Source organism: Mustela nigripes, chromosome 2 (assembly GCF_022355385.1).
Source record: "Mustela nigripes isolate SB6536 chromosome 2, MUSNIG.SB6536, whole genome shotgun sequence".
In the NCBI taxonomy this organism is placed as follows: domain Eukaryota; kingdom Metazoa; phylum Chordata; class Mammalia; order Carnivora; family Mustelidae; genus Mustela; species Mustela nigripes.
In genome coordinates this window covers 70460247-70478457 of record NC_081558.1, presented here as the reverse complement: position 1 = coordinate 70478457, position 18211 = coordinate 70460247, and the positions used below count along the sequence as shown (strand labels likewise).

Genomic DNA, 18211 nt, shown 5'->3' with positions numbered 1-18211 from the left:
GTCGACTCATGTGCACTGCTGAGCCTCCATGCTATGGGTCTAAGCTAAAGGGCCCACTTTCCCTCTCTGGTCCTAAGTTCTTTGGGACTTGAAATCAGAATCCAGACTGCACCTTGGGTATTGGACATGATGAATGTCCAAGCACCAAGGAACAGCCACTTCCTCCAACCCTGGGTTCAGTCAGTGCGCTGTGGCTCTGTCACGCTCAGTAGACTTGGGCTAATGTATTAAAGAGTAAAGAGGCAGGATATCTACAGCCCACTCTCAAATGTCTTTGGAAAAAGCAAGGAAAAAATTGTTTAAAAGGGATGTGCATTAAAAGGGAGTGGGTTAATTTCCAGAGGTAGAAACACCCTTCTAGTACAGAATGGTTTGTAAACTATATTTTGCTTTCTTTTGTCTCCTGAGTATGGCAGGACAGAGGAAGTGGTTTCCTCCCCATTTTATGCTAAATTTCTTTAGTGATAGTCCAAGACTGTGCATAAGCCGATCCCTTGGCCTGGAATGCCTCCTTCCAGTTCACTTGGTCAACTGAGATTACCTTCCTTCAATGTCTCTGTTCATCCCAGTTGCCATCCCTGAATTGCTTTCCAGGCAAAAGCAAACCCACATGAATTCAGGATTGGATTATCCCAGTAAGTTCTTTCAGGTCTTCTGCTATCTTAAAGTGCCCTCTACTGGATGCAGAAAATAAATCCTTCCAGGATAGTTCTCCCACCAGGAGCCCACATGAGCAAAAAATTAATTTTTAAAATTTCTAATCCGGGGTCCCTGAGTGGCTTAGTGGATTAAAGCCTCTGCCTTCAGCTCAAGTCATGATACAGGGTCCTGGGATCGAGCCCCACATCAGGCTATCTGCTCGGCAAGGAGCCTGCTTCCTCCTCACTCTGCCTGCTTCTCTGCCTACTTGTGATCTTTGTCTGTGAAGTAAATAAATAAATAAAATCTTTAAATTTCCAATCCATTTAAGTCATCAGAATAAATTTCCACCTCCCCAGATGCATCTAAGTTCTGGGTGACAGCACTTCTATGAGCTTGGAGGGAGGCACGTGTCCCTGTGTTGGAAAGGGCCCCTTGGGCATACCTGCCTCTCTGCTCCCAGGCCATGTTTAGAAGTGAGTCCTACATCTGTCTGGTACCAGATACTTGGTGATCCCCTGGGGATCTCTCTGTGGAGATCCACTGGCCACTTCTACTTTTGTGTGGTCATTGCCTGAATGAGGCAGAGTGGTATTCTAGAATATCTTCCTTTTCTTGGTCCCCACTATGAAACTAGCTCATCTGTACTTGGATCTTCAGACTCCTCTGGGGCTTCTCCCAAGACCCTTGAGTTGGCCCAGGGTCAGGGAAGGTGAAGGGCCCCCATGTCAGCTGTGGGTCAGAGCCCCGTCTAACATTCTCCTTCATGTACCAGCTTGGAGAATCTGCTGGGCCATTGCAGTAGCAGTAGTAGTAAAAAGAGTAAAAAGAGAAATTGGCTTAGTGGGTTTCATCTCAAATCTTTCATCTTTTTTTAAAAAAGATGTTTATTTATTTGAGAGAGAGAGAGCACAAACGGTGGGGAGAGGTAGAGTGTGAGAGAGAAGCAGACTCTCTGCTAAGCAGTGAGCCCAACACAAGGCTTGATCCCAGGACCCCGAGATCATGACCTGAGGCTAAGGCGGATACTTAACCAACTAAGTCACCCAGGTGCTCCTTGAATCTTTTGACCTTAATCAAATCATTTACTCAGCTTTTCCTGTATTCATAATTAAAAATACCAAGAATTAGACATCTTTGTTTTCTGGGCCCATTCAACTGCCTCTTTGAGAACTTCCCCTTGGGCCCTGGTGCCTTCTGGTTGAGTCTCCTGGGCTGGGGGTAGGATTCAGGATGTATGTGAAGAAATTAAACACAGAACAGGGAGGAAAAAACAAGTCATCCCAAGCATCTTCCTGCCACATGCCACAGCCACAAGGCAGAAGAATACATTTATTCTTATAGTTTATAAGACCTATGGTATTAGGGTGCCTTCCAACTTTTAGGGGTTCTTTTTCTTTAAAAAAAAAAAAAAGATGTTTATTTTGAGAGAGAGAGTAAGCAGGGAGAAGAAGGGAAAGAGATGGAGAGAGAATCTGAAGGCCTGATGCGGGGCTTGATCTCAGTCCGGAGATCATGACCTGAGCTAAAACCAAGAGTCAGACATTTAACTAACTGAGCCAACCAGTCGCCCCAAATGCTTTTTTTAAGTTAATCTCTACACCCAACCTGGGGCTCAAACACACAACCCTGAGATCAAGAGTTGCATGTTCTACCAACTGAGCCAGCCGAAAACCTCCGAAAATGACTTGCAGACTTCAAGCCCCTCTATCTTAATTCTTTAGTTAGTATCTCCTTTAAGAAATAGGACAAGGTTTTACATAGTGACTGTACAACTGAATTCGATGAAATTTAACATGGATACAGCATTTTTAAATGTGTTCAATATTCATATTTCTCTGATCATCCCAGCTTCTTTTAAAACATGTTTTTTATTTCAGAACCATGAATTCCCTTAGTTGTCTCTTTCTTCTCCTTCATTCAGCTGTAGGTCCTGGGTCTTTCTTTCATGACATCGACATTTTTCAAGGGAACAGGTACCTTGTTTTATAGAATGTCCTCCATTGGGGCTAGTCAGTTTCTCAGCCTCATGACTCAGGTTTTACAATTTTGGCAGAGTAGCACAGAAGGGATGTGTCCTTCCCAGTACATCACATCAGGAGGCACTGAGGCCAGTTTGTCTCATTTGGGTCATGTTAAGTTTAATGGCTTGCTAGAGGTGGTGCATGACCATGACTGGTTTCTCCACTGCAAAGGTATTTACACCCTCTACAAAATAGTAAACATTCTATCGGAGGAAATGTGTGTAACTAGCATGCTACCTAACACACTCTCACCCAACTCAGTGGTTCTGGCATCCATTGCTGTCAAGATGAGTTAGCCTTATGGTTGCAAAATGGTGGTTTTCCTAACCCTATTGCCCCTTTTCTATCAGTTACCATGCTACTGTAAGAAGGGCCTAGAAGAAGGCATTATGCTTGGATCCTTTTCCCATTCCTCCTCTAGATCTTTACTCTCTGCTTGAAATGCCATCCTTCCCTCCCCACCCCTGCACATGGCATATCCTGCCCATCTTTGAAGCTCAGATCCAGAGTCACCTTGTCTTAAAGCCTTCCCTGCCCGAGTTGGGCAGATAAACCCCTCACTCTGCCTTTCCCTGCAAGATGGGCCACAGGTGTATGGCCTTCTCAAGCCCCCCACCCCCACCCCAGGGCCGGGAGAGACTGTGGAAGGAAAACCCTCCCTCACATAGCAAGAATCGCACCCCCAGCACTGCCTGACCCAGCACAGTGGTTCTCAAACTTTAGCCCCAGAGTCCCCAGGAGGTCCAGGGAAAATGCAGAAGATGCGTGGGCCCTACACTGGATTCTGATGCACGGCCCAAGCATCTCACTGGCCTAACAAGTTTGTTTCTCCTTCAGATCACGTGCAATGTGCAGGTTGGCACAGTCTGGCCCATGTGGTCCTGGGCAACTCAGGGTGAAGGAGGCCACACCAACCTGTCCCCTCCCTTTCCACTGCCCTTCAGGGGAAGGGAGGGGCGTGAGGAGTCGGGCACGGATCTCTCTCTGCTCATAGCCTCCAGGCCAGAACTAATCATGTGCCTTGTTCCCTGAAGAGTGGCTGGGAAGCATGGGGATCAGAGGGACCCCTCAGTGAGCATCCTGGCTTCCTGGTCACCACCACGTTCCCCTTCTCTGCCAGCAGGTGGGTCTTCTTTCTGCTCCTCAAACACACCAAATGCATTTCTGGCCTTTGCACTGGCTGCTCTCTGCCCGTGTGGTCTTGTGCCAGATCTCACATGGTTGACTCAAGTGCCACCCCCCCAGAAAGGCCTTCCCTGACTGCCACCCACTCCCTCACAACACCCCACTAGAATTCTCTGCACAGCCCTCCTTAAGCCATGTTTGGTACCATCTTTCTCCCACTAACAGACTGTACACTCCATAAGAGTAGAAGTGACTCCGATCCCCACAACCTAGAACAGTGCCCGGCACACAGTAGAAGAGTCAAGGCAAGCTGACTCAACGGATTAACCCCTAAGTACTTTACTGTTCAAATCTTGCAGGTTAAGAAAAGAGGCCCCAAAGACAATATGTGGCTCCCCCAAGGTCACACCAGGACCAAACGGCAGCACCTCCTTTGTCCATAGACAGAGGTAGCAGAGTAAGTTTGATCCTTTTTCTCTCAATTCTCTCATGACCCTCCACTGCCCTTGGCTTAAAAAAGAAAAAAAAAAAATTAAAGCTTTTTATTTCAAAGGAGCAGGGAGGGGCAGAGAGAGAGGGAGAGAGAATCCTAAGCAGACTCTGCAGTGACCATGGAGCCCAATGTGGGGCTCAATCCTATGACCCTGAGGTCACAACCTGAGCTGAAATCAAGAGTCAGATGCTTACCTGACTGTACCACCCAGGCGCCTTCTGCCCCTGCAGAAGTTTTTTAACACAACTCTGTGGAGGGCAATTTGGTAAAATCCATCTAGGAATTTATTCAAACAGATGTGCTCACATATACGGAAGATTACATACATGCAATTTTTTTTTTTTCATTGCAGTGCTGTGATAGAAAAGGCCAAAAGGAACTCCGTGTGTCGCCATAGGGTACGGGGGGCCCGGGAGTGTGACCGTATCCACCATGGGTACGTGTGCATAGTGGAACAGTGTGCAGCCCTGAAAGGTAGGGAAGATCTTTGGGTTCCAGCTAGATAGGTGTCTAAGGGATGGCACCGTGTGGAAAGGGGTGGTCGGAACAGCATGGAATGTAGATGGATTCCATTTAATCTTCTGGAAGAGCTAAATAGCTTTACGTCTCACATAAATGGAAAAGACAAAAATGAAACACAAGTCAGAATCCCAGTGTGGTTTCCATCACTTGAACTTCTTTTATTGATATTAGAGAATAAAATTTGTTGTTTTTTTTTTTTTTGATGCATGACAACACACTCTGTTGGTGGTGGTTGCACAAGGTTGATCATTAACTATACTAAATACTGCAACCTCCGAACTGCTGATTTTTACACTGGTATTTCCTTTGTGGTGATGGGTGGCTCCTCTCTGAATACATGAAGTGGTCCGTTCAGTTCATGGTTTTCATATTCCTTTGTTATTCTACCTACTGCTTTAAAATACATTCCAATACAAAGAATTTCCTTGCAGTGAGTGCACGCATACAACCACGAGGGGAGCTGAAAATAATGAACCAGCCCCCGCCTCGACTTCTGAGAATAAGTAATCTAGAAGGGCGGGACTGGAGCTTGCTCCTTTGAGATGTTCTCAAAGTCTTCAGTGGGCGTGTTTACACTCAACTGGACACATTTTTGCCAGGGTGGGAGGGGCTCGGGGAACAGGGGATGGCAACATGACAATTTCATCTGCATATGATGTCACCCTTCCACAAATGCCTGGAACAAAGGACCAGGGAGCACTGTGCTGGGCAGTACAGCCCTCAGGTGAGAATAAATAAGTTACCTGCTCGGAGTGGAAAGCCACAGACACACTGTGACCAGAACTGGAGAGGACAGCACACACACATAATAAATAAAAGTTCAGAACTTGGTCAGTGACGGCAACAGGATCAAGCTCCCCTCTGTTCATTTCTGGTTCTTCCCACGAGCACCTCTATCTGTTCCTAGGGATAAATAGTGGCACACAGAGACCAAGGCTTTGGTGGGGCAGGTGGCAGGAGAAAAGATCGTGTTGTGACCTCTCTGTCCTGAAACACGAGGGCAAGGTGTGTGGGCATTAGCTGTGCGCGTAAAAACCACGTACATGGGAGCACGTGGGCCAGCCTCCAACGTCACAGCGAGAACTGCCTCACTGCCCTTGCGAACCAGTTTTGTATTACCTTTGGGGGTAGTTCTTTTTACTTTCCCGTGGACGCCTTCCATCCACGCCCTTTTCCCCTGCCCCCTTTCCTTTTCACCCTATTGTGAAATTTGTCTTGGGTCTGGTCTTAATCTGGTTGTGATCCTGGGTCCCCAAACTCCACTGCTATCTCACGAGCGACTGGGTGTGTGTGAAATGGATTTCCGTGTCCCAGAGCCACAGAGAGAACAGAGACTGCGACTTTCCATCTAGTACCATTATTTCCCTGCATATAAAAAAATGGAAAAAATAAGACCTCACACAGAACACAGCGGGAGTGTCAATACATTCTTTCAGGTCTGACGTCTGGCCGGAGGACCAAGGACAGGACATCGAAGGATGACTCAGGTTGAAGGCATGGAAAGAAAAAGTCACACCTCAAAAAAGAAGCGACTCTCCACTGAAGCGGAGTGAAGGTCTTGAGGAAGCCGGGCCACCCGGAAGAGGAAGTACAGCCCTGCCATCTCGGAAGCTACATCAGCTGCATGTGGCCGCAGACGGAGGCTCGGCGGCTCCCCCGGGGTGTGGGAGGCGAGGCGCCCAGCAACACGGGCCGCGTACCAGCTCGCAATGTGTGGCACTGGGAGCCGGCCACAGATTCACGGGTTTCCTATCCATGGGATAAGAACGCACTTGGGAGTTTCAGTGCTTCTCGAAGGAGAGGAGAACTGGACACCCGGCAGCCCTTTGCCTCGGGTTAGCACAGGTGAAGTCCCAATGAGAGCAGGGATGGTGCCGGGGACCCCTCCCGTGGGATCGAGAGAAAGGGCAGGTGGACACAAGGTCTGCAAGTCCTATGTACACACTTTACAAAGTCTCCACTCATTCCCCCAATAGGCACGAGGTTGATTTGTCTGCTCAGATGGGAGGGATGGAGGAGGAAAGAGGGAGAGCGCGCAGTGCAGAGTGGGGGAGGAGAGGGAGGCAGGAGCAAGCCTGGTCTCCTCCAGGGGAAGGACCCCCCCTCCCCTCCTCACCGTAAGCTAGTTTGTTTAGGGAGCTTAGCACCCATCAAGATGCCCGAAGTGAGAGTCACAGGGGCTTTCATCTGCATGCTGGACCCCACCATGGTGGGGAAGCTGCGGTTCCTCCGGATGCCGCTGTTGAGCTGCAACCCACCCATGGCACTGGTGACGGTGGGGCATCCGAGGGGCAGACCCTCAGGGACCAGGCCCCCGGGGATGAGGGCCTGGGCGGGGCCCGGAGGCCCACAGAGAAGAGGTCCCTGATCCTCAGTCAAGGTGGGGACGTGGGCTCGCCCTGAGTTCACCACTTTGGCCACGCCAAACCTCCTGACTTTGTCCACGAGGTTGAGGTTGGAGACAGACACATCTGTCTGGCTCTCGCTGCTCCGGACGTTCTTCTTTTCCCTCACTTCCCGCAGGATGGAGCTGGCCGGCTTGGAGGCCAGGAAGTTGTCATAGGGAGGGCTCGTGCACTTGAACTCAAAGGAGGGCGGGGAAGACGTGGGCGTCTGCATAGGCGAGTTGGGTGGGGTGGAGGGGATCACGGCCATCCTGGGGGTGTAGGAGTGCAGGAGGGAACCCCGGCCGGCCCTGTCCCAGCTCTGAGGATCATACACGGCCGCGGAAATGCCCCGCTCCTTCAGCAGCCACACCAGCCCCAGAGACGTGCTCATGGTGGTCGTGGACTCACGGATGTTAGTGAAGGACTCGGCCAGGCTCAGTCTCCGTGGTGTGCAGGGGGTGGCCACCGGTGTGGACTTCAAGTGGCTGGTGCTGCCACAAGCTGGAGTTGGAGCCGAGTTAAGGCTGATAAAAGACAAAAGGTCATTCATCAGAAAATGCCCATAAGCCCCTGAGAACAGCTTGTAGCCAGTCTCCTGCAGGGGCACAGGGAGGAGTCCCTCAACCCAGGCTCCCCAGATACCTCTTTCCCTGTCTGTTCCTCCCTCCTACCCAAGAGGGCTCTGGGTTCCCTCGCAGGGGCCATGGAAATGATTCCCTTGTCTCAGCCCCAGAAGGGGGGCTAACTGTCCCCTTTGCAGGTGAGGAAAGTCGGACTCAGAGGTTAGGGGACTAGTCAATGTCAACTCATCTATTAAGTGGAAGACCCAGGATTTGAGCCCAAGTCTGAGGGCTCAGGCCTCAAGGATGAGGGTGGGGAGAGCCCCTCAGCAGAGAGGCTTCCTTTCCCTACCAAATATAATCAAATTTCAGCATTCCTTCCTAACGACTACTTCCCTGAAGCCAGAAGTTAACCAGGGCTCTGAAAGCTCATCTTACGAATGGCCCCAGCAGGTGGGACACCCAGGTGGAGGGCCCCTGAGTAATGGGGAGATGGAGGCTGAGGGTGTGCATCACATCAGCAGCAGACCCCTGCCTCCTGAGCCCACTGTAGGCTCTTCCCTGTGTGCCACACTACCCCTTTGTCCTCCTCCCGTGGTTGCTGAATTTGCCTCAGGGGGTGGAGATGTGGGGTCAGCAGCAGCCATGTCAGATAACATCGGGCCTACATCTGTGGAACGATCTAGAAAAGGCTCATGGCATACATGAAGCCTGCGTCAAAGGAAAGCCTTCTTTCCAAAGATTTCTTCATCCACCCCTGCTATGATGGCTGAGGACCCAGGATGTTCCAGAAGCTGGGGTCCCGCAGTAACAGGAGTTAGGAAAGAACAGTGTAACAGCGCTGTAGGGGGAAAGGCACTGCTGTCTGCTTAAAATAGAGGAAAGGCCCTCTTTTCACAGCTGGTACAGGGATGGGGCTGGGAGGCCACTTAGGCACAGAGGCCATTCACAGTTGCTGGATGAACCAGCAAGGGCAAAGCAGCACACCCCTCTCCTTACAGTGTTGTGAGCCCTGTCCTGCTACCCACCCAAAGACATGGCAGGGGCTGCAGGTGCCCCCTGGAGCAGCCAGTCGGGTGAGCCCCAGGAGCTGGGGGACTGTCTGTCCCCAGGCTGGTGAGGGGAGGGCCAGATACCTTGGGCAAGCCACGAGCCAGGGGAATGGGCAGGAAGGGGCCTCCTTCTGTGCGAGGGAAGGTTCATAAGCCAAGTTCGAGCTAAGGCATCCTTTTGGCTGCTTGCCGCTGGCTGGTCAGCACAGGGCGAGAAGCCCAAAATAGACCCACCTCACACAAGCTCAGGAGTGGGGATGCCAGAGGGTCAGGAGCACTCAGAGAAACATGAGATTAGAAGCCACAGCAGAGTCCTAAGGTTAAAAGGTGGATTCCTCAAATGGCACAGGTGGGATCTAACAAAACCAGTCTACAAGCAGTAAGGCCAAACACTCTGGACTCAAAATCTTGTTGACGGGGCCATTCTGGGGAGATCTGTGATTTGGGGTCAAGCTCTTTCAAACTCAGGCAAAAAGCCTTCTCTTGCTACTGACTGCCCAGGCCTTTCCCATCCCTGACAAGAGATGGGGACAGGTGTGCTGGGTGGAGTCCTACAGCTTCAGGCAGGAGAGCACCGGGCACCGATCTTTCCCAGGAGAAGCTTTAGTGCACGGTGAAAACACAGAGCTCTTCCAACACAGAGCCCTGGGGGGGTTGGAATACTGGCTTCTCCAGAGGCAGGAAGGGAGACAGAGAGGACAAGCTAACATGTGGATTCCCTTTCTGCTGAGAACTCGGGTTAGGCCCATATTAGTGCTGGCACTGTGCTCAACTGAGCATCGGGGGGGGAGCGGTTAGGGGTATCCACTGTCAAGGCCCCGTTAGCCAGGCACAACCACAGAGACACAGCCACGCCTAAGTCCTGGGTTAGTGGCGGCCACACGTGCACACACAGCTCCTTCCAGGAGGCCCTGCCAGGCAGGCAGCGCTGGCAGTGTGCTCACCCCCTGCCTCGCCTGTGGGCTCACTCTCTGCCCTACATCTCCTCTCAGCTCAACGGGGCACAGGGCCGCTTCGGCGTCCTCCTCACATGACCTGCGGAGAATTATTCATAGTTTAAGGTGCTCCCTGGGGCAGCTGCTCCCTCGGAGCGAGCGGGCCCGGCTCGCCTCCCTCCCTCTCTGCGTTACCTGCCATGCACCCAGGCATCTCCCTCGCCTGCACCACACAGAAGACGCCCGGCTGGGACAGGGGGTTGGGGGGAGGGGCTTGCCTTTTCCCTGGAAGCCAAGCGGACCACGCCATGCCATCCAGGTCCTCTTGCCAGATGGTGCCAACCTCTACCACCTCTTTAAGGCACCAGAAGGAAATGGCCCGAGCTGAGTACAAGGTATGCAGTCTTCGGGTTTTACTGTTTCAGTCATTACCACGAGGCTGCGGTGCATGGCTCCCTCAGTCTAGTCCAGAGGCAATGGGGGCTTCCACCGGGCTCAGTAACTCCATTCCATGAAGGACCTTCATGCTCCACCAACAAACTTGGGGACAAAATGCCAGCAACCTGGGCCTTACTCCTCTGGTAGCATAGCTTTGGCCAGTTAAGACCAGCCCTAAGAGTCTGTGGCCCATGAAAAAAACAACTGTAGGTGGGTCTAAGTCTGTCTCTGGGGGGGATCTGAATCTAACAGAGGCCTCAAGTTAAGAGTAAAGATGGGACCCCACACTGGTGACAGCACACACTACGGGATGCCCCAGCAGAGCCTCTACTTGACTTTCCTTGACCTCGAGTCTTGAGTCAAGAGCCCCAACCTCACCACACCCTTCCCCCGCCCCGGGGCCAGGGTCCCTTACCTTGGCGTGACCCGTGTGAGCTCGTCTGAGGGGTGCAGGATGCGGCAGGTGGTGAAGGTGAAGGTGGAGTTGGTCTGTGACATGCACTTCCCAGGATGGTGAGCTACGGGGGGCGTGGAGGGAACAGAACATATTCCTTGAATCCACACAAACCCACGAGAACAGTCAAATTCCAGCATGGCTCGCAGCAGCGGAAGAAGCGATGAGCTACCTTGTGAACTGGATCTGGGCAAGGAAGGTGTTATGCCAGCATTCTGGATCACAGAATCCAGAATCCAGCAACCAGAATCCAGCCTGGAGCACTGGTGTGCAGCGCAACCAGTTCCTGCTTCCGACCCAGTCCAGACAGGGTTCCCCATCGGTGTTCTCTGGCCAGTAGTGGATCCAGTTTGAGGAGCTAATGAGCTTGTGGGGTGGGGGGTAATTTGGTTTCCCTCCTCAGGGGTCAGAATCAGCTTCCTTCTCGTGGGGCTTCATACTTCTTTTCACTGGCAAACAGGTGCCAAGTTCTGCCAAGGAGATGGGAGAGGTGCGGGGCAGGGAAGGGCCTTGCCACCTGGAAACAGGGCAAGGCTCGCATGACTCCCTTTCCAGATTACACGGAAAGGGGCTTAGGGAAGCTGGCTCCACTACTGTGTATTGGTGGTGGGCAGGGATGGGGGGAGATGGGGCCTCAGCTGCCTCAGCAACAGGGTGGTAAGACTGCCAAAGCCTGCGGCTGTCTTCAGCCCTAGGATCAGGTGTGGTCTGATGCACTCTAGTGCGTGCAGCCCCTGTCCTGTAGGCCACTATCCCAGCCTCTCCAGGATGTCTGATTTCTAATGAAAATGAGACAGACACCAGCTGTCCTCAAGTTATTTCCTTTTAAAGCTCTAAAGCACTGTTGTTCAGGCAGCTGAAGACTAGGATTTGGAGCAAAGTAAATCACAGAAGCGTTAGGACCGTGCGTCAGGAAGCTGGCGAATGGTAAAGTGATGAGTGACAGTCTACGGGAGACATCATGATTGTAGAGGTCACCCTCATTCATAACTCAAATGCAAAAAAAAAAAAAAAAAGGGAAAAAAAGGGAAAAGGGGAGATGCTGCTCTGAATAGCATGCACACTCAGGTACTGGGACACACACACACCCGCCCGCCCAACCCGCCTCCCCTGCAGCAGCTCAGCCCCCAGAGACCTCTTGGGGGGAAACGCATTTGGTTCTCAGATGCCATGAGCTCTCTGAAGATTCAGGAAGCTGTGAATGAGAATCTTCTAGCTCATTATGGCCACTTTTCTCTTGGATTTGACAAAAAGAAAATGGAAAACAAAACAGAAGAGATCGCTGCCCTAAACCTACAGATCCACACACAGCCGACTGTGTCTTTAAAAAACAAACAAAAACAAAAAAACCCAGAACCAGATGAAACAAAAAATGCTGGAGACGGGCAAACTGAAGGCAGGCAGGACAAAGCCAGAGCACAAAAACGGTGGCAGTGAGTAGAGGTGCAGCGTAAGGCTGCTTTGCCCTGATTGTTCTAGTCCAGCCCATCTTGCTGGGTCCAGGCAGGTGCCCGTGGTCCCTGCATGGCAGCCAGCACCCCAGCCACCAGAGTAAACTCGCAGCCACACAGAGTGCCAGACAGAGCAGGAAGGGGGGAAAAAAAAACACATGGGAACAGGCTTTATGAATCTTTGTTTCTCAACCAATAAATGGGATGGCTTAGGAACTCAGGCACCTGGAAAACTGTTACAAACAAAACAAAAATGGAATAAGCTATGAAGAAAAGGCAACCGAACAATCACGATTCTCTGACTGCAATAAGGTCTAGCAACAAAAGCAACAAAAAGCCTGAGAGAAGCGTCCCAAATAACCAGAGCGAGGGGTTATTTGGGAGGGAGGGAGGAAAGAAAAATGAAGTAAAGAGAGGTAACTAAGAACAGTGGAAAGAGAGAACCTTACAAATAAGTCAAAAGCAAGGCTGATTTAAAAGTAGGAGTGTACCCCCTTTAAACACGTGGCCAGAATATCCAACCAATACCAAAGGCCCCCTCCTACTCCACCCCATCACCCATGGGATCTTGGATTGCAACAGGTAGCGCAAGATGGACATTTTCAGGACACAGTTGCATCAGCAGAAGCAAAACCCATCGGACGCAAATGGGTTTTGGGGATAGGAAAAGGCTGCTAAAATTCAGAAGTCATCATTCCCCGGAAGCCATGGAGAGGAAGATCAACAGGAATCAAGAGCCCCAAGCCAGAGGTTTGGCCCCTCCGCAATACCACTGGGACGCCTGGCCCCGCCAGCTCTCCGCACGTCACCACTGCCCGCTGGGCTGCTGCAGCGTTTCCCTTCCTTGGGACACAACACAGAGACAGTGAGTCGCCCGAGGCCCCTTGTGCTCACCACCCAGCAGCTGTAGGCTGACTAGTAACACCCTGCCTGCAGGAGAGAGTGATTTCTCCAAGCAAGACGCAGCAGATGCCTTCTCAGCAGAGACAAGAGGCTCGGGGAGAGGGCTTCCTGCTCCAGTGCCCCATCCCCACAGTGCACCGAAGCCCTGCTTCACATGCTGGGTGTTCACCTCCTGCTGCTCACTTGGGGCCTCCGAAGAATGGGCTTTCTTGGATTTAATGCTCCGGCTTCCTACTTCCATCCTTTTTTCTTGGTCTGGACTACAGGGCCCCGTGGTGTTGTGAGCAGAGAGTATTACACGGGTTAGAGTAGTCACACTGGAAAGAGCTTCCATCAAGCATCCCCTAATCCTACATATTTAAAAAAAATTCTTTTTAATATTATTTTTTAATTCTACATTATTTTTGTCTGGTTCTGACACTAGTACAAAATCCGAATCTATCGACAAGAACCTATAAATTTAGTTAATCCTTGATTATTCAAGATCTTCTGTGTTGGTGAACTACATACAGGTGCCTAGCATGCAGTCGTTTTTTGTTTTTTTTCTGAACACAGCACACACAGGCACACCCCTTCAGCTAGCTGCAGGCTAGGGCATAGGAAGGCTTTTGAAGGACAAGGGTCACCCTGCTCGCTTGCTCTCTGAGCAGACCCTGTGCATGTTCTGCCTGGGGCAGGTGCACTTGGTAAATGGTTCTGATGGGCTATGCTCCTCTGGCAGGCGCAGGGTGCTCAGTACTGATTGGAAACTGGGTGCCTGGAATGCTGCTGCTGCAGCCAGTCATGGAGGTGCCCTGAAGGGGCCCACAGTCTCCAGAGAGCTGGGGCTGCCTCCCTGGATGGCCCTGAGACTATACTGGGGGTTATCTGCAAGTGTGCTATGCAGATCTGGATGACTGCAGGGCCCCCTGCTCTAATTGTGAGGAGAGAAAAGGGAGCACAGACAAGGTGGGGTTGCTCTGGTGAGGACCTGAAGCCTGACGGAAACTACCAGCCTCTCCCGTCCACATGATGTGATTCAGATACACCAACTCATCCATCGCAGTCAATCCCAATGGCACGTTCCATCCCCCATCCACAGGGAAAGGGAGAACAGAAACTCGCCCCAGTAAAAGCCAGCATGGCACCTAGTCCTTGAAAGAGCCCTAATGTGACCCACACAGATGCCAAAGAGTATGTCTGCAACTGGAGATTTCTAGCGGAGTTGCAAAATACACACCCATGCGAGGCTGCTTCAAAGGGGCTCTCTGAAGATGGAGAAACCTGGCCACACCACACACACAGGCTATGTTTTTTGCTAACATAAACAACTTCTTGAAAGTCAAAATTACAAACGCCTCTCTAAATCTTGGAAAAAGAGGACTGTCTTTGTGATGCACTGAACGTTTCCCACAGTCTCTTTCCCCTTTTTCATGGGAAGTGGCCAAACCTGTGTAAAATGAACAAAATGCCTGACAATTTCCTCTTCTTAACTTAAACACCTAGGGTGAAGCTGAGGTCACATGATTTAGATCTGCTTTGCAATTTCTATGAACTCATTAGCGCGCGCGCACACACGGACGCATCTTCTCTCTCTCCCCCCCACCCTGCCCCCTAAGGTTCTAGAAGCTTCCACCACATCAACAGTGGCACCCATAGGCTGGCCTTTTCTATCCAAGCCAAACCAAACCCACTGAAAACAGAAGCCACTGTCCATCCAGTTTAAGATTGTGACTTGAACTAAGAGCATCCATACCTTTTGTCTTTTTGTCATGACCTTTTGACTAGCTTCTAACAACTTTGTTACTTTTTGTTCAAAGAGTAAGCATATTGGGGGCGGGGGGGTGTCTTTGCCTGTCAGTTACTTTCCCATTTTTTAAAAAAGGCAAAAGCAAGGCTTCTGAATTCTTCCTGAAAGACTAAAATGTAAGGATACAGGAAAATGCTTTAAAGACTTTTCCTGTCACTTCCTTATACTCTGCCCATGAAATTTTCGGTGGGGGAGGGGAGTTCCATGATGAGTGCATGTGGGAAAAGCTTCATAATGCCTTTGTGTACCCTGTGCCTCATCATTAATATCAATATTGTGTCTGAAAAAAAAAATATTGTGTCTGGGCTTCATGTGTCTCTAATAAGAGTTTTTCTCTGGGGGATGGAAGCCAAAAGTTTCTAAATACAATACTGTTGTTTTCACCCTTTAAAAAAACAAAAAGATAAAAGTGATTTTAAGCCAAATAATGTTGCAGAAGTGCAACATTTCTTAAGCCCTTAGATCCAGGCTTAACATGGACCTGCTCACTCTCATTCTCTGCCTCTTAAGCATTTCTTCAATATGGCTCTCGTCTGCTCCTACAGCTCAACAGGGACCCCCGAGTCCCTGATGCAGACCTGGGCCTGCAGGCCCTGGGAGGATTCTATCACAGATTTGTGAACTACACAAGATCTTCTTCTGGTTTCCACACAACTTATTTTTTGTTCCTACAAAATTAAAACAATTAAAAGTCAATTTTGCCCACTGTGCCAAGCTGTCTACTCCCTGTTTCATCTAAGAAGTATGTGATTTAACAGATGAACACTCTAACAGTGTCATGCAGAGAGGGGCAGAAATTCTCCACAAGTGGCCCCTGAAATATGTTCTGAAGAAAGATTTTTTTTTTTAATGTGGTTAAAATGTCAAAGGGACAAAATGCAAAAGTCTCTTTGGATCCTGTGGCTGCCAACAAAGCTGGACCCTACACCCTGTCCTCTTGTCCCTCCTGTGGCAGACGTCCACCGGCGTGGGAGCTGGTCTGGCCAAGCTGCACCGGAGACCCACCGCTGCTCGAGACCCATCCAAGCCACTTCAGGAGCGCGCTTCCCCCGCCCGCCTCTTGGCGGTGCTGCTGGACCGCTCATCCCGCCACCGACACCCACTGCAGCGCTCCCTCCTCCGCGGAGAAGTGTCCGCACTGTCCTCTGCGGTCCATGGGAGTGCTCCTGGAGCACGGGAGCGCCCTCCTGTGGTCTTCAGAGATGATGCTGCCATCGAGAGAGCGCTCGCAAAGAGCAAGCTTGTTCAGGACATTGTAAGCGGGGTTGACTCCAGCTGTTGGTCTGGAAGGAGTCAACGACCTCTTTTCATTCATTTTTCCACTTCCAGGTCGCCTGTTTCATGCACTAGTTTTCATGAAACAGTAGGCCTGTTTCATGCACTAGTTTTATAGGTATCCCAAGGCAAGAGCACGGGGCCTTCCTTAGCATCGCCTAACACAGGTGGGTGAGCCGACCATCTGCCTGTGCAACTCTTGTCACAGCTGCAGGACGAGGGCTGGTTGGAACGTCTTCCCATCAGGGTGGGAACGTGCGGTCCACTCTCTCCGTGGAGATAAACGCGAACCTTTCCCACACTTGAGGGTCTGGGAATCGGAGATTGCCTTCCAGACCCATCGCGCCCCGCTTGGGTCTTGGGACAGAAAGGAGAGGGCGTGGCTGCGAGACTGAGCCAACCTGCTCCTGGCCGGCCCAGGCACTGCAGAAATACTCCGCTGGCCCCACTGGGGCTCTGGCTCCCTTCCTCCATGAGCTCTTCCTTCTCTTGCCTCACTCAGTAGCTGCTCCTGAACAGAACCTGGACCTATGTACCAAGCAAGGTCGCTACAGAAGTTAATTCCTGGCCTTTGCCAGCTATGCTTGGGGCAGGGTTGGGGAGGGGAGAGAGCAAGTCCATATGCTGCACCTTCAGGGGATTTTTCAAGGGCTGTTTGACCAAATGTGATTTTTGCCTTCAACACTTACTTTTGCCCCAATGAAGACACAGCTCTACTGTGGGGCTGCTGCCAGACAGGCAGTCGTGATTGCTACGAACCTCCTTCCAGGTTTTCCCCCACATGAGTGGCCTTCATGGGTAGGACTATAAAAATAAACTGACCTTCACTTTCTTCTATGTTGCGCTAATCCTACTTCTTTCTTTCCTTGAAGGATCCTGGATGGCATCCAAAATAATTCAAGTACACTGTCCAACCAACCATCTACCAATGTAACTGTAAGACTTCAAAACTCTGATCTTAATCCTTTCCCACATGTTGGCTCTTCCCTCCACATAAATACCTAAAATTCAGAACACAGACAGTATGAGATAATGACTATTGCTGATAAATTGTACTTTCTATGTGAGTTAATACACAAAACATCACTGAAAAGTAAAACTGTATTCTAAAAATTGTTTTAAATAATCCATTTTAATCATCTAATTTATTTACAAATATAAAAAAAGAAATCGTGCTTTTTTAAGACATGGGATTATAGAAATCAGCCAATAATGACACAATACATTAAAATATATTAGTAGGGTTGGGTTTTTTTGTTTTTTTTTTTCCCGGAACTCAGAGCTTTTTCTCTGTGAGCTAGTATGTTCTAGACAAAAGTGCCTAATATGTAAGTCTCCCCAGTTTCCTTCCAGAGTATCAGCTGCAAGAAAAAAGGCTAAGCCTCTGTCTTCAGAGTTCCTCCCTACACAGTATTCCCAGATGGCAGCTTCTGGGACTGTGCTGTCTGGCAACAGAAAAGCCTAAACATATCAAAGGCAGACCAAGGCAGGGACTAAACCAGCCGGACACAAATCCCAGGACAGGCAATGGCCCAGTCCTCCCTGCTGAAGCTTGTCTATTTACCTGAGCCTCCAGGATTATGTACATAGTGCCACTCAGGGGTCACACAGGGGTGATTTACGATTTAGAGTGACATGTTTCTTACCTTCCAGTAATCTGAAGGGTCCTTTTACTCCCAGCAGGGAAAGAAAAGAGCGATGTCACTGTTCCAAACCACTGATCCCCTCTGTGCTGAGCTTTTAACAAGTCTGACCAAGAACGAGCCCAAAAGAACTCTTGTCTAAATGATCAGGCTCTTCCTAAGTTACCTTCAGTAATCTACAGAATTCTTTCCGATCACATACTTCTAACCTGGGGCTAAGTTCCAACTCTAGATTGGTGTGTCTCTCCTCAAAGCTGCTGGGATGAATTTGCTGCAGGTAGGAGGAAGGAGGGAAGAAGCAATAAATATGAATGTGTCTTTGTTTAATGTAAGGAAAGTGGTCAGGACTTATGTCATAATTGGTCTCTCCCTATAATTTCTGAGGGAAGTTCTTAGCTGACTTGAGGATAAGTTTTCTTCTTTCTGAATAACTTCTTAAAGACACACCTAATGGTGCTTCTTTAAGCCTAGAGCATTCACCTTCTGGTCCACCTGCAGGACTGCAGGGAGGGGTCATTGCC

At 50.2% G+C, this 18211-nt stretch overlaps 1 protein-coding gene across 9 annotated transcripts in view; it reads right to left on the bottom strand.

Moving 5' to 3' along the window:
• Positions 1 to 4935: 4935 nt before the first annotated feature.
• TRAK1 (trafficking kinesin protein 1) overlaps positions 4936 to 18211 on the bottom strand; it is a 118974-nt gene continuing 105698 nt past the window's right edge. For 6 of the 9 annotated variants that reach the window (XM_059390735.1, XM_059390729.1, XM_059390730.1 and 3 more), the window contains 2 exons: positions 10591 to 10693; positions 4936 to 7714 (listed from right to left, as the gene is read on the bottom strand). In XM_059390735.1, coding sequence (XP_059246718.1) covers positions 6916 to 7714; positions 10591 to 10693 — 902 coding nt within the window. In that variant the 3' untranslated portion in view covers positions 4936 to 6915. Of the gene's footprint in view, positions 7715 to 10590; positions 10694 to 12850; positions 12924 to 13301; positions 13334 to 18211 lie in introns of those variants that run through there. The other 3 variants (XM_059390736.1, XM_059390738.1, XM_059390737.1) reach the window with 2 other exon arrangements.